The sequence below is a fragment of the Gadus macrocephalus genome, chromosome 21 (assembly GCF_031168955.1).
Source record: "Gadus macrocephalus chromosome 21, ASM3116895v1".
In the NCBI taxonomy this organism is placed as follows: Eukaryota; Metazoa; Chordata; class Actinopteri; order Gadiformes; family Gadidae; genus Gadus; species Gadus macrocephalus.
Window position 1 is genome coordinate 12,922,131 of NC_082402.1, and position 15,000 is coordinate 12,937,130.

General features: G+C 48.4%; 1 protein-coding gene across 7 annotated transcripts in view; it reads right to left on the minus strand.

The window, feature by feature from the left end:
* Positions 1-402: 402 nt before the first annotated feature.
* Positions 403-15,000, minus strand: part of LOC132450406 (DNA (cytosine-5)-methyltransferase 3A-like) — a 26,775-nt gene continuing 12,177 nt past the window's right edge. For 3 of the 7 annotated variants that reach the window (XM_060042520.1, XM_060042519.1, XM_060042514.1), the window contains 13 exons: positions 14,062-14,208; positions 13,694-13,738; positions 13,202-13,281; positions 12,783-12,895; positions 11,494-11,677; positions 11,250-11,334; positions 10,504-10,649; positions 10,156-10,252; positions 9,611-9,759; positions 8,417-8,502; positions 8,055-8,124; positions 7,302-7,420; positions 403-6,004 (listed from right to left, as the gene is read on the minus strand). In XM_060042520.1, the coding sequence (XP_059898503.1) occupies positions 5,863-6,004; positions 7,302-7,420; positions 8,055-8,124; positions 8,417-8,502; positions 9,611-9,759; positions 10,156-10,252; positions 10,504-10,649; positions 11,250-11,334; positions 11,494-11,677; positions 12,783-12,895; positions 13,202-13,281; positions 13,694-13,738; positions 14,062-14,208 (1,463 nt within the window). In that variant the 3' untranslated portion in view covers positions 403-5,862. The remainder of the gene's footprint in view (positions 6,005-7,301; positions 7,421-8,054; positions 8,125-8,416; positions 8,503-9,610; positions 9,760-10,155; positions 10,253-10,503; positions 10,650-11,249; positions 11,335-11,493; positions 11,678-12,782; positions 12,896-13,201; positions 13,282-13,693; positions 13,739-14,061; positions 14,209-15,000) is intronic. The other 4 variants (XM_060042518.1, XM_060042517.1, XM_060042516.1 and 1 more) reach the window with 4 other exon arrangements.

Sequence of the window (15,000 nt, forward strand, 5' to 3'; positions counted from 1 at the left end):
CAAGGAGAGCCATTGTTAGCCGACAGCCTAACTCCTGCCAGGGTTGTCACACTGCAGGGCGGTGGTAACAATGAGCCCACACTTTACATTAGAACAGCACGGATGAAGGAAGAATTCAACATTTCGGTATTGTTCTCAATTACAGAGAACAATAGCGCCATTATGCTGATCTCTTTGATAGGAAAGGTGCCTTCATTGCACCCCGACTCAAAATGTACTGTCTTTATGGGCCTAATAAACTAATTTAACCAATACCAACCTATTCTAAACTGAGATGTTACTTCCCGTTTCATGGCGTTTAACCCACAGTGCAGGTTAATTCAGGATAACGGGGGTGTAGAACTGGCAGAACACACTTCACAATATCTCTGAGCTCCATAAAAACGACACACCAGACAGTGACACATTAAAACAGTCTTTTTTTAATTCACGTTTCATTTCTTACATTGGTTCAAGTACAAAGTTAAAATGCCATTTTTTTTATCAGTTCATATTCATACAAGAGTAAAATAATAATAGTGCCTTTTTCATTACTACAACAAACTTAAATACAGTCATTGTAAAGACCCACTCGATGTATACTTCTAACAATGTTTTTTTTTTCTCCTCTTTGAGATAAAAGTATTTTTAGCACCTTTGAAAAAACACCGCCGCTTCCTCCCTTTCCCAAACGCTCATCTTTCACTTCAGTCCATGAGATGAGTCTGTCTGCATGCCGTGCCACAGCACTGTGTGTGTGTGTGTGTGTGGGCGTGAGTGTGTCTGTTTTTGTGTGAGTGTGTGTGTTACTTCATGTAGAGCAACTGCTATGTAGAACAACTGTGGACTGTTTGGATCTGTGTGTTAGTAACAGTGTTGTGCATTGCGTGCGTGCGTGTGCATGTATGTGTGTGTGCGTGCACATTGTCTATGCATCAGGAGTGTTTTAACAATGCGCACCGCTCAGCTTTAAAAGCTGTTGGTAGGCAGAAACAGAAACACCTTCACCTTGTGCTCCACCTCGACATGCATGAACCAACAGAGAAAATGACCATCCTCTTGACCTTTGCCAGAGTCCTCAAAAAGACACGCTGAAATAACACCAGAGTTGTCTGGGACACATACACGTAGCCATCACATTGGTATTATGACGCCCTTTATCATGTCTTGACCTTTAAAGGTTGTAGATAGGGGGCTGTTAGATGCTAAATTCATCAAGGATCAGAAATGACGTTTAAGGCGACGTTTCTTGATAAAGAATACCCAAACAATTGAATCTACATGCAAGGCCTCTGGTTACTGCAGATTACTGCAAACTCTGTCTCCAACAGAGCCTTTTCACAGAGGTGTGGTCGTAGGATGAGGGGTTAGGGTTGATAACACCAATCATGGCTCTGCTGCTTCTATGCACCAGGGCAATGGTAGTGATCTACCACTGTAGTGAAGCTATCCATGCCTTGGTACATAAAAGTACAACACAGATAGTTGGTGTTATGAGCCACACCTGTGCTTGCCCTACAGTGACACCTCTGTGAAACGGGTCTGTCGTCTTTAAAGAATCCCCCAGGTGACACGCGGATTCATCTGAGAGATTGGCAACTGCATTATCGTTTTCATTTTTAAAAAGTAAGGCAAAAGTAGCTGGTATTATTTCAGCTCCTGTCTTTTTTAGGGTTTCACCGGTGGCATACTGCATTTCTTTTTATCATCGTCCCGTCTTGACGTCCTCGGTGCAACACAACAATCAATAAGCTAACTGTACAATATGCTGCTTCCAGCCTCCCCTCTCTCTCACTCTTTCCATCTCTCTCCCCCTCTCTCTCTCTCTCTCTCCCTCTAGGCCGAGACTGAACTGAACTGAGCACCAACCTGGGAACAGTAGGCTACACACGCACACACACACACACACACAATAACTTGATAATTGGAATTATTATCATTATTATTATTATTATTATTACCATTATTATTACAATTATAATCATTACTCCCTAATCTAACATGGAATCAGAGATTACACGGATGGGTGGGACATGCAGCACCTGGCGGATGGGGTGGGGGGGAGGGGAGCGATGGTTTGTAGCGGGGGCACCCTAGGGTGAGGGGTGATGATGTCACACCCCGCGTCACCACTGTAAAAACTAGTGGGGGGGAGGGGGGGGGCACTAGGACCTGGCGGGAAGGCGGGTGGCCTGGCAGGAACGCAGTATGTGTGTGTGTGTGTGTGTTTGCGGTGCGGTGTGTGTATGTGTGTGTCTGGAAGGAGGCGATCGGTCCCGAGCAAAGGGGTAAGAAAGGGAGTATAAAAGAGGTGGGGGGGACGGGGACGGGGACGGGGGGGGGACGGTGGTAGGACCACCGTCCCGTTGTGACCTGCAGGAACACTGTAAAAAAAAAAGAGTTCCAAAAGCCCCTGAACGTTAGTTGTTGTAAGTCTGGTGAACCTGCTGGATTCCTCTGCTAGTGTGTGTGTTATATGTGTGCGTGTGTGTTTGTATTTCTACTCATTTGTCGTAGCTGGTGTTTTGACGTCGTTTTCTTTTTTTAACAAGAAAAAAGACTGCACCATCTGAAGACTAAGAGCACCGGAGAGTGGAAGAGCTTTTTTTAATTTTTTTCCTTAAAAACAAATAAAGGTATAGGTATACAGTATATCCCCCGAGCTTGGCACCAGTGTGCCGGCCACGGCTACACGAGACTTCACAGAAGGCGTCCTCCAGTCGTCCATGCACCGCTTCATAGTGGTGTGGAAACCAGAGTCACTGTGGACGACTAAAACCTCACTCCTATTCGCTTGCGCATGATCTGCGCATAACGAAATGGACGTCATCCCAGCTACCACCAGGGCTCAACCGACCAAAAACTTGTTGGGTGAAATTGTCGGGCTCTGCACGCAGAGAGCGAAAACAGTGCTCCGTACGGATGTTATGAAATGGCGGCTATAGATGTGGCGGCGTGGGGGCTGTTTGCACGTTGGCCGTGACCAGCAGTGGAGGAAGGCCTGCGGTGGGAGGTATACATGATTCGAAAGAGATCCTCAGGTTTCAGTGGCACCGAAAAGTAGAAAAAAAAACAAAGCATCCAGAGACAAAACAAGGCCCCGTCCGTTTGTTCTTTTAAAACGTAGATAACAAAGGCCGTTTTGGGTAAATGGGTAATGCACCAGCCACCAGATGGCAACGTTCACTATTTGACCAGCCGCAGAGGCCTCCCTCGACTGGTCCACCGTTGAGCCCAAAGCATGGAGCCTCAAGTTCACAAGAACCAGCCTCCTCTCGTCTTTAATCAATTAGAATGCAAAGATTCATTGAGCATTGGGCGCCTGCGGTGGGCGTCCCGTTACTGAGGGGCAGAGCGGTCAGAGAGGACATCACCGTCTTGCAGTTCGACAAACACGGTTCAAACTGTCCTTTGACCCTGTGACCCGATAACTTTATCTACCTCAGAGGGACTCAACAGTACAGAGACAGTATGGGGACCTCGTCCTTCTTACAGAGGACATGATAACTTGTAGGGGGGGGTAGTCTGAAGGAGCCGGCACCAGGGAACCCACGGTCTCACAACCCCCAAGCGCTTCAAGGAAGATAAATGTTGCTCAGCGAGCCGTCGGGCCCCTAGCCGCCTCTTGCGCTGGTCAATAGAAACAAAACACAAATCGACCAACAACCAAATCGCCATAGAATGACTAAATTCAGGGATGGATGCAAATCAAGCACCAGAGACCTGTGAGTCTCTTAAAGCACCATAGACTGTAACAAAACGTTATGGGTCAGTTGGGTCGCGATGGGACTCCCTGGACAGCACCAAAGTTTTTTGAATATATATCAATATAATAATTTGATTGCTTTGCAATCCTCTTTCTGGACACGTATATTTATGAGTATGTTCATTGCTGTTCATAAACACTAACTTAAAGTGAAGTGTTAGATTGTAGATTAATTCACTGGTACACTGAATTAAATAGAATAAAGAAAAATGTCTGAATAATTGCAGTTTTGCTTTCCCCAGGCATGTTTTGCCACAGAGTAAAGTCAGAAGTCAGAGGTTAGAAGTTAGAGGGTAATCTGTAGATATAAATCACATGAATCCTGCACTAAAGGGTTTGTTTCTGTTGATGGCCCTTTCCCCACTACACCAGATACATGGAAACATGGAAGGATCCATTCAGATTGAATGCAGATTCAAAAGACTCCCATCCTGTTTCTCGTCTTCACCAGGTTTTTTTTGGAAGAATGCGTTTTGTCCGTACGTTTGAATCTTTTCATCCATGATTCATCCCTTTCTCTGGTGTAGCGTGGACACGGCTTGGGTGTGTGTGTGTGTGTGTGTGTGTACATGTGTGTGATGTAGTAGATATCACCTTGAGCTGATAGAAAACAGGGCCCGGTTTCCCGATAACGTCCACTCTTAGCGCACTTATTAAGACTCTTACGTTTAGACTTATCAAAGTTGTTTACCTCTATAGGCGAGGTTCCCGAATGATCTCTGAGGAGTCTTCTTAGGAAACACTCCTTACGTCGTTCGTAAACGGCGCCTTCCAGAAAGAACGCGCTGAAATCGACTGCTCAGTGATCGATTTTCCAATTCATTCGCATGACGGCGTTCAAAAAAAGATTGCAGTCTTTGCGAAAAAACATTGCTCGAAATCCTTCTAGTAGGCCTAAACAATGATTTAACGATGGGCAAACATAGCATAGCCTACACTGATTTAAGAGAAATTATAGAAAATATAGAAACAGCGGAGGAGATTGAGGCAATCACATCCTTAATTACATCCCAGCTGTTCAAAGGAGGACACTGATTTTCTTTTTACAAAGGTGTCTGACTTGTTGATTATTTATGAAAATAGATATTTTGAAATGAAAGCAAAATTTTGAATAGTTTATTTAGCTTATTATGTAACACTGTTTATGCTGAGCCTGCTTTGCTTTTGGCCAACTGTGTGCCCGCTTTGCGCGCCGTCAAGGGGAAGAGGCTTTATTAGTTTCCCAGTATCATTTCCTTAATTTAGAAGACAGTTTTGTCTGACAATAATTTCTTGAAGTTGCGAGTTTTTGAAGTTATTGGTGTACCGCCTGCTGTACCGTGTATGTACTGTACTGTATTGGTGGAACACAACACTGCCAATGTGGCAGTCCCATGCGCAACAGGGATTTCTAAAGGTTACTGTACAGTGGCGTCGACTGGCGTCAGGAGATAAAACATCACTACGGTAGAGCTAAGGTTCTACGAGCGCTTCAGACCAACCTTACCAACGAAACGACATACGAAAGAGACTCGTAGCAAAGAACGTTTCGGGAAAACACGCGAGATGTTAAGGTAGAACTTAAAGTAGAGGTTACGACTGATGTAGCGTTAAGAAGGCTTTAAGAAGGTTTCGGGAAACCGGGCCCAGGTTAGCACCGGGGGGGGGGGGGGGGGGGGGAGGGGTGGGGGAGCTGCAGTCAGCTATACAGGCTCCGGAAGAAGCAGTCCATTACAATGTGTTTGTTTGTGTACACGTTTGGGTACGAGTGCGTGTGTGTATGTATTTCAGGTATTTAACGTTCACCTCACTATTAACCAGCGGCTACATTTTGTTTCTTTTGTTTTACACGATGTTGTGTGTGTGTTTTCTTGCTGGGTACTCCTGTCCCATTTTCCTTGTGTGTGCGTCCATTTGTGTGTCGCCTGCGTTGCGTGCGTCTGTCAATGTCTGTGTGTGTGCTGTGTGTGTGTGTGTGTGTGTGTCACTGTGGGTCCTTGTCGAAAAGGAGGGGGCCCTTGGATGGTGTGAGGGCCCCCTGGGTAGGACCGTCTCAGTACTAGTTGCTTGCTGTGGAAGCAGCAGGGGTGAGTAATACAGGGAGAGGGGGAGGGAGGGAGGGAGGGGGGAGACAGGAGCTAGTTGCAGGCGAAGAACTCCTTCAGCGGGGCGAAGAGGTGGCGGATGACGGGCACGCTCCAGGAGCGACCCAGCAGCCGCTGGCGGGCCAGGCGGCTCATGTTGGACACGTCGGTGTAGTGGACGGGGAAGCCGAACACCCTGCAGGGGGCGACAGAGGCACAGGATGGAGACGCAGACCTACAGCGGGGGAGCCTAGGCAGGACTGGGTGCACCGAGCACAGCTTGTTTGTGCTCGCGACGCGTACAGCGATTCAGGGTGTACGAGGGAGACGGAGATGGGGAGAGAGGAAAGGAGACACTGCAAACAACTACATTGTTTACACACACAGAAACACCGGCCCTCCAGGGGCCAGGGATCTGAGGGGCCTACGAGGCTCACTCTGGTGACTCACCGGTCCCCCCCATTAAACACTGTTATCAGGACCCTTTTATTTACAACTGCTTGGCTGTGGAACCGCCCACACATGTGTCTTTGCTCCCCTAAATGAAGGCTCTGCTGCAGATTGCAGAAGCAAAGAGCATTAAGAGGAGAACCCACGCATCGCAGCTACCGCCTAGGATAATCCTCTACGTTGTCAACACACATTCAGTCATAGTTTAGTACACATTTGACCGAACAACCACAGTGTATCTACAGGTTTGAACCAGTTCAACTTAAGACTATTTATACCTTTTTTACCTCGATTAAGAACACAATTTACCACCAATGTCACTGCCCAACGGCGTATAGGTGAATAAGGTCCTCAACCGGGATTATATTATAAGCTTGCAATGGTCTGGACATTGCGATGCTACAATGCTGCTGTCTGACAATAGAAGCATCCTGCAGGCACTCGTAGCAACCCCACCAACGCAGAGGTCCACACGCTGGTCCACGGGGGGCCAGTAAACATTGATTTCACGTGAAATAGAGAAAACGCTTGACATTTAATGATTAAAGATTTATTACATTTCCTCTGCCGGCTGTCACAGAAAATATTTAAGACCTACCCAAATTCTTTTCAAGGCTTTTTAGCACCTTTTAAGGCCTTCAATGACATTTACGAATTGCAGACTCTTTAATGGTGCGTTTAAACCCAGAATGAAGGGGCGGCGCGAATCCTTACAAAGTCAATGCAAAGAGGCGTTTAGAGGCGAAACTTCCATCGGAAAAACCCGTGGCACGGATTGATAAATGGCGCGTGATTCTACTCGCATGAACACGTCGCTCAAGTTGAAATATGCTTTCCGGGAATATCTTAAAGTCAGTCGTGACAGCCTATCAGAGCGAACCGCAGCATGGAGGAGGAAGTGATTGTTGCCGTTTGCGGAATCCCGGAGCTCTATAATAGCTCACATATTGACGCTGTTTTCGGTGTGAAGGCACAGTAATACTCAGGATATCTCCAAGGGTTGGGGGGGTCAACCTGCGCCCCCCCACCGGCGGGCCACGTACCTCTCCATCTCGGTGCACCAGAGGATGTCCTCCTTGCTGTCCATGTAGACGGGGAAGTGCTCGTCCTTCCCCTGCTTCACAGAGTTAGAGCGCGTTGTTATGGTGCGCAGCTTCTCAAACTGGAGAGACCCCGCGCACCGCACACACACACACACACACACACACACACACACACACACACACACACACACACACACACACGCCATAGACGGGCGTCACCACACACACACACACACACACACACACACACACACACACACACACACACACACACACACACACACACACAAACGCCATAGAGACGGGCGTCACCAAACACACACACACACAAAACATACATGCAGACCAAGACACAGACACAGACACACACAACCACACACACACACACGCACACACACAGAGACAAATAAACTCTATCAGCACATTCTACATGTTGCAAGAATTTGAGTGATTTTGTATAACATGCACATTTAAAAATAGCTTTGTAGGCATTCACACAATAAGATAGAGGTAGACTTAGAGTAGACTTCAAAACGTTCAGGTTTTTGTTTTTAAAGCTGCCGTTGTCCAATCAGGTAACAATTCTCGTCATGCTTCATTTTGACTGAATCATAAGATGATCATAACATGGTTCACATGCACATTGACTTTGTGATTCTAAAAAAATAACATGCAAACTTGCATAAACACACATGCATAACCACACCTACATACACACACACACACACACACACGCACACAAGGGTAGGGTACCTTAGCCGTGCGACCGTGCTCCAGACAGTCTTGGAGGTCCAGCCTGTCATTGTTCATGGATGCCAATGGTCTGTAGACACACACACACACACACACACACACACACACACACACACACACACACACACACACACACACACACACACACACACACACACGGAGGCTGGGGTCAACTTTCAGATTTCAGCCACTATTATTCTTTCTATTTGTGTTTGCTTTAGAAGGGGCTTGGTGTGTGTGTGTGTGTGTGTGTGTGTGTGTGTGTGTGTGTGTGTGTGTGTGTGTGTGTGTGTGTGTGTGTGTGTGTGTGTGTGTGTTTGTGTTTGTGTTAGGGTGTGTGTGTGTGTGTGAGTGTGTCGGACCTGGACATGCCCGGCAGGTTTCCCCAGAAGTATCTGGCGCGGTGTGCGGCGGACACCTCTTTGGCATCGATCATTACGGGGTTACACTGCCAAAAAGAGAAGGTCAGAGGTCAAACTGAATTCAAAAAGGGAATTCATTTCAGGGCCCAAAAGCCACACTTGCCACCGCCACAAGGGGGCAGCAGAACCATCCACCAGCTCCGGAATGGAAGAAGGCCTTTCCACTCTGTTTCTATCTGAGTTTGCGGCTGCGTCCCAATACTTTGCTTAATGGAGGGCACCTGACCAGGATGTACCTGACAGGGACCTTCCTACCCTGCTGCCATACCAGCTACAACCTATGGACGGACCCTAGGTTGCCTCCAAGCCAAGGGTTCATGGCCTTTGAGTGAGCAGGTTGCTGGATACAGTGTGGATTTAATTCCATATTTTGCACAGGCGTCTACTAGGGGCAGAGGGAGGGTAAGAGAGCTTTGGTGAGTGCCTGCTTCCTGTGTGCTTATCGATGAAGGAAGCTTGTCGAGATGTGGTGGCTTGTCTACTTTTTTCTATGAGTAAAGGCGCGTGGCTCATACAGGTTGTAACTTGAAGACCTCCATGCCCCTCTGTTTCATTCCCCAGGCAACAAACAGCGTTCACACTATCTTTCGCCGAACGAGGTAACCAAGTGACGTAAGGCCCATGGCTTGCTGATGACAACCCTTGCGTTTGCAGTCTAATGAACGTCACCGACTAAGTGTTAATGGCGACATTCCCGACACGCATTCCAGTCACAAGCGGCAGGTAGCGTGGCGTTCCCCGTCGCCCGACGGCGGTTGCATCCCCTGATAAGATACGGCGGAGCTAGTGCCACAGAACTGCTCTTCACCTCACCTGTGTGTGTGCAACGGCGCGCACACACACAAGACGCTGCAGCTTTAGGGTGTTAACCTCATTTATAGTCAGCGCCACGCGCCGTCTCTGCAGTCCAAGCACGGCCGCGCCTTTCACGTGACATTACCCAGGCTGCGGCCTGCTGGGCCTCAACATGTCAGAGGTAAGTGACAGAATGCAGCGCACGCCGTTTTCGCTGTCACAACGTTTTTTCTGCCCCGAAGCCTCCGTCGTTGGTCGGCGGGTTGGCACGGCGACTATAAATGAGGCTTTGGTTGCGTGGCCGTGGGAGGGGTGGGGTTTCGGGGAGGGGGTCCCCACCTCGAGGAAGCGGGAGATGTCCCTCTTGTCGCTGACGCCCATGGCAACCACGTTCTCGAAGAGCCAGAAGAACGGCCGGTCGTCCCCCGGCTTGGGCCGCGCCTCGTGGAGCAGCCGGTAGAACTCAAAGAACAGCCGGCCCGTCCCCTCTGGAGGGAAGGAGAGCGGGAGAGGGGGGGAGGGGAGAGGGGAGGGCGAGGGAGGGAGGGAAGGAGAGGAAGGGAGGGAGGGAGAGCCAGAAAAAGCGAGAGAGAGAGAGATAGAAAGGGAGGGAGAAAAGATATAAAGAGAATATATATATATAAGAAGGGGAAAGGAGGAAGGGAGAACAAAAGAGAGAAATGGAAAAATTTGAATGCCACCCAAATTAACAAAAAGCCCCCCCACCATGAAGCATCTCTATTGAGGAACGCCTTAAAGGGTCCTTAGTGCGTTCAATCGCCCAATGCCTAATCAACAGGAGTAACAGTGGAATGTGCATGTGTTGCTGCAGCCTGGCGGGCCGTGGGGTGTGTGTGGTGGTCCTGGGGGGCTCCTAGACTTACTCTTACCGTAGAGGCCCTTCCGCGCGGGGTTGACTATGGACAGGTCATTGCAGGGGCTTCCCCCTATCACCAGGTCGAAGGGACCCCACTCCTGGATCTAACGCACTCAAAGAACCCACACACACACGCACGCACACACACACACACACACACGAACGCACACAAGCACAACATTTACACCCCCCATGATGCACTTCTGCGATCATCGTAAGGCAATAACAAAAATACACTAAAACAGATAGAAGTTAAATGAGGTTCATCTGCTGTCCAGGCGGTGGTGAGGGAGGGTGGGAGGGGAGGGGTGGGAGGGGAGGGGTGGGGGGAGGGCGGTGGGTGACACACACTCACGTGTTTGTGTGTGACGGTGCGCACGTCGCCCACGTACATGATGCGGCCGTGGTGCCGCACGATGCCCACCGTGATGGAGTCCTCACACACCTCCGACGCCACGTAGCGCTCCACCTGGATGCCCAGGTCCCTCAGCACCAGCAGGCCTGGAGCACGCACACACACACACACACACACACACACACACACACACACACACACAGGCACACGCACGCACGCACACACACACACACACACACACAGGCACACGCACACACACACAGGCACGCACACACACACACACACACAGGCACACGCACGCACACACACACACACACACAGGCACACGCACGCACGCACACACACACACACACACACACGCACACACACACACACACACACACACACACACACACACACACACAGGCACGCACACAGGCATGCACAGGCATGCACACACACACACACACACAGACACAGGCACACACACAGGAACACACAGACATAGACACACAGGCATGCACCCGCACACACACGCACGTACGCACACACAGGCACACGCACGCACACACACACACACACACACATAAACGCACACAAACACACACAAGCCAGTCATAAAAGGGCTTTTTCAAACACGTGATGAAATGATCATTGATCTAGTGAAGCCCGCCTGAAATTACTAATACAACTGTTGAAATTGAACCTGGAACCTCACACCGGGACAGACATACAGACACAGAGGGACCTCAAACATAGAGACAAACCTGTCGCAATGCCGTCGAAAAGAGAGAGCACTCTGATTGGTTGCCTCATCTCTGCTGCTACAGGGGGATATAGTTTAGCTGGCTCCTATAAGGGAGAGGGAGAGGGAGAGGGAGAGGGAGAGGGAGAGGGAGAGAGAGAGAGAGAGAGAGAGAGTTAGAGTTGTGTTAGGCTCTCCCCCTTCTCTCTCTCTCTCAGCCTCCCTCCCTCCCCCCCTCCCGTGCCCCTCTCCCCTCCACCACTCACAAAGTCCTGCTCGTGGTTGTTGGCGAAGAACAGCTGCAGCCGTGAGGGCCAGTCTTCACGTCGCCGTAGCAACCCGTGGCCACTGCGCGGCCCACACATGAAGCAGTTCCAGGGGTCTTCCTTGATGGCCACCGCTGCCGAGCCCGTGCCCACCAAGAGGTCCACGCACTCCACGCAGAAACACCTACACACAAACACACACACACACACACACAAACACACACACGCTTATGTCAATATGGACGCTTACGGACACAGACCCACACAGAGGTACAAACGCACACACACAGGCAAAAACATACACACATCTACACATATATATTATGCACACATAAAAAAAAAACACACACACACACAGAGATACACGCTTACGAAGATACACACAAGCATACATTTACGCACACATGCCAACACACACATACTGATTATACGCGTGAATACGTACACACAAGCACACACACGCACACACACATGTACATTTATATGCATGAATACGCAAACAAAAGCACAAACACACAAGTGCACATAAACGCACACATTTACACATACACAGGTAACATTTGGACAAGTGATCGACCGATAATATTTTATTTTTTTCTTCGATATGATTTACAGACAGTTCAATAATGTTAATTTTTTTTAATTGAGACATTGTAACATTTGTTACCATCATTGTGTCATTTCTATGATGTCAATTGAGGGAGGCTTAGCCTGGAAATCCAGACCCACATCTAGAAAGCTGTAGGGTCTGGCAACGAGTCTCAACGAGTCTCAACGATACTCTTGCCGTATCGGGTCGGTAAAACAGCAACGCTTTTGGCCCGCCTATATTGATACATCGATGTGATTGTTTAATGTTCTGGGCCAGGGGAGGCCCAGAATATACACGAGTATATTGCTCGTTCCCAGAGTGACTCGCTGAGCAAATTCAAATTGTGCTCTCGCGAGAACTCAGGATTTCCAGGGTATTATCGGCTCCAAATATCGGCTCAAGAAAATCGGTATCGGCGCATCGGTTATCGGCTAAGGCAGATGGAAAACAAATCGGTATCGGCCCTAAAAAATCCATATCGGTCGATCCCTACCTAGGACGTCTCTATCTAATTCTTTGACACAGAATAACAAACTGAACATTTAGTGCTATGGAGAACATAGCACGTTGATCAGTGTGTATTCGGTGTGCCTTGGAAGAGGCAGTGCTCTTAAAGCCGCCCACAGGCGACGGGCTTCCATCTCCGGAGAGGGTTTAGCAGCACTAGTTCTGGCGGTGCTCTGTGCTCAGTACTGACCTGCAGCAGTTGTTGTTCCCGCACATAAGCACCTCCCTGCCGCCACAGCAGATGGTGCAGTAGGACTGGTAGCCATCGTCGTCATACTGGTACGCACACTCCAGAAAACAGTTCTGCCAAAGGATGGGACACACACACACACACACACACATTTTACCACATGCACACACGCATAAACATACACTGTCTGGGTGCATGCATGTGTTTGCTTGCATGCTTGCATGTTGGCATGGGTGGGTGTGTGCTTACAGGTGTGCATGTGTGTGGGTGTGTGTGTGTGTGTGTGTGTGTGTGCGTTTGTGTGTGCGTCTTTATCTTTGTTTGTGAGTGGTTGTATTGATTGTTTCATTGATTACCGCGGTCTCTGTTCATAATCTCCTGTAAGATTGAGCCCCACCAGACAGCGATCTATAGCTCACCTTGCATCCCTGGCACATGGCCCCCATGAAGAGGGGGTGCTCCAGGGAGACGTTCAGACTGCCACAGGAGATGCACAGGTCTGCAGAGAGGGGGACAGGCACCGCACACACCATCAGCACACTGTGGTTGACGGTTTAAACCTGTGAACTCTAGGAACCTGCGACTCCATGACTCATTACACAGCGATGAGTCTTTGAATGACATGAGTGCATGGTATTTCACACCACAAACCGCCGCCACCAACACAAAGATGACTGCTATTAGTCAATCGCTCTTTTTTGGTACATCACAGTCCACCGTTCCTTTAACTACTGCCTATAGATCCGTTTTGCCCAAAACAGCAGATAACATGTATTTATTTGTCAGTAAAACGTAGCATGGAAAAGCTAAGCATTTTCTTTTCAATTAAAATAATATGAACTTACTTTGTTGAATTAATTTTTTTTATAGCATTCATTTTCAATGGAACTTATGCATAAATAATACCTTACCTTCTATGTTCCTGGTCTTCTTCTTGACCTCACAGATGAGTCTCTCTGAAAAAGGTAATTCTAACATTTAGGTCATAGTAATAGCAACAAACATTCACACACTCCATACATACATGCATTATCCGCAAATCCGACACAAATCGTCCCTTATTTAGTATTTTAAGTACATCGACTGGCAGATTTCCTTTCATATTCCACAGGACCTATCCATACAGTTTTTAACATCTATATCTCCTCTTAACCCTTGAAAATCAATTTGTAAGCCTTATGGACTAGACAGGGCTTGGACCAACAGAAGGGTTGGTCATAGCACTGTCAATTCACCTCGTCCTGGTGTGAAATGAAAGGGTGAGGTGTAACTCCCTCACCTCGGGTGCCCTCGTCGATCACCTCCCTGATCTTGGCCTTCTCCACTGTGTTCTTGCGGGGCTTCTTGGCGGGGGGGGGAGGGGTGTATGCCGCCTCGGGCTCCGCCCACGTCTCCGGGTACACCTCCTTGTAGGGGATGCGCTCCTCTGCAGAGGGAGGTGGAGGGGTCACCATGACAACTAGCCCTATCACTCTGACCACCACGGTTTTCTTCCGGGCTAGTTCTGTCGTCCCCTCGATGGTCACTGGGTTCTCCTAACGTTGTGTTTTGGAATCTGTGGGAGTTGTGCCACTGGTGGTACGCAAGGGTACTGCAGGGGGTGCCTGGGATTTTATTCTTGAATTACTCTTATTACATATTATATATTATGCACCCAAAAATAATATACATCATTGAAATAAATCTATTATAGATATTGTTCAGCAAATACAGTGTTATGTCTTCCTTATTGACGCTCCTTCAAAACGTGTTGCTCTGTTCATTCCATCATATGTTTTCCATTGTAATGTTTTTCTGTTGTGTGGTCATTTGTGTTTGCTAAATAAACACACTGGGGGCATTGCAGAGGGTATAAAGGGGGCGCAGTCCCTCTTTCTCAGCCATTTGTATTCAGCTATTTTCTATCATAGTACTGTGTCCTCCTTGACTAGTACTGTGTTCACCTCTGATAGTACTGTGTTCACCTCTGATAGTACTGTGTTCTTCATGGCTAATACTCTCATCTCCTGGGCCAGTACTGTGACCCCCTACAGTACTGATCCCTACAGTACTGAGACCCCCTACAGTAATGTGATCCCTACAGTACTGTGATCCCTACAGTACTGTGACCCCCTACAGTACTGATCCCTACAGTACTGAGACCCCCTACAGTAATGTGATCCCTACAGTACTGTGACCCCCTACAGTACTGTGATCCCTACAGTACTGTGATCCCTAC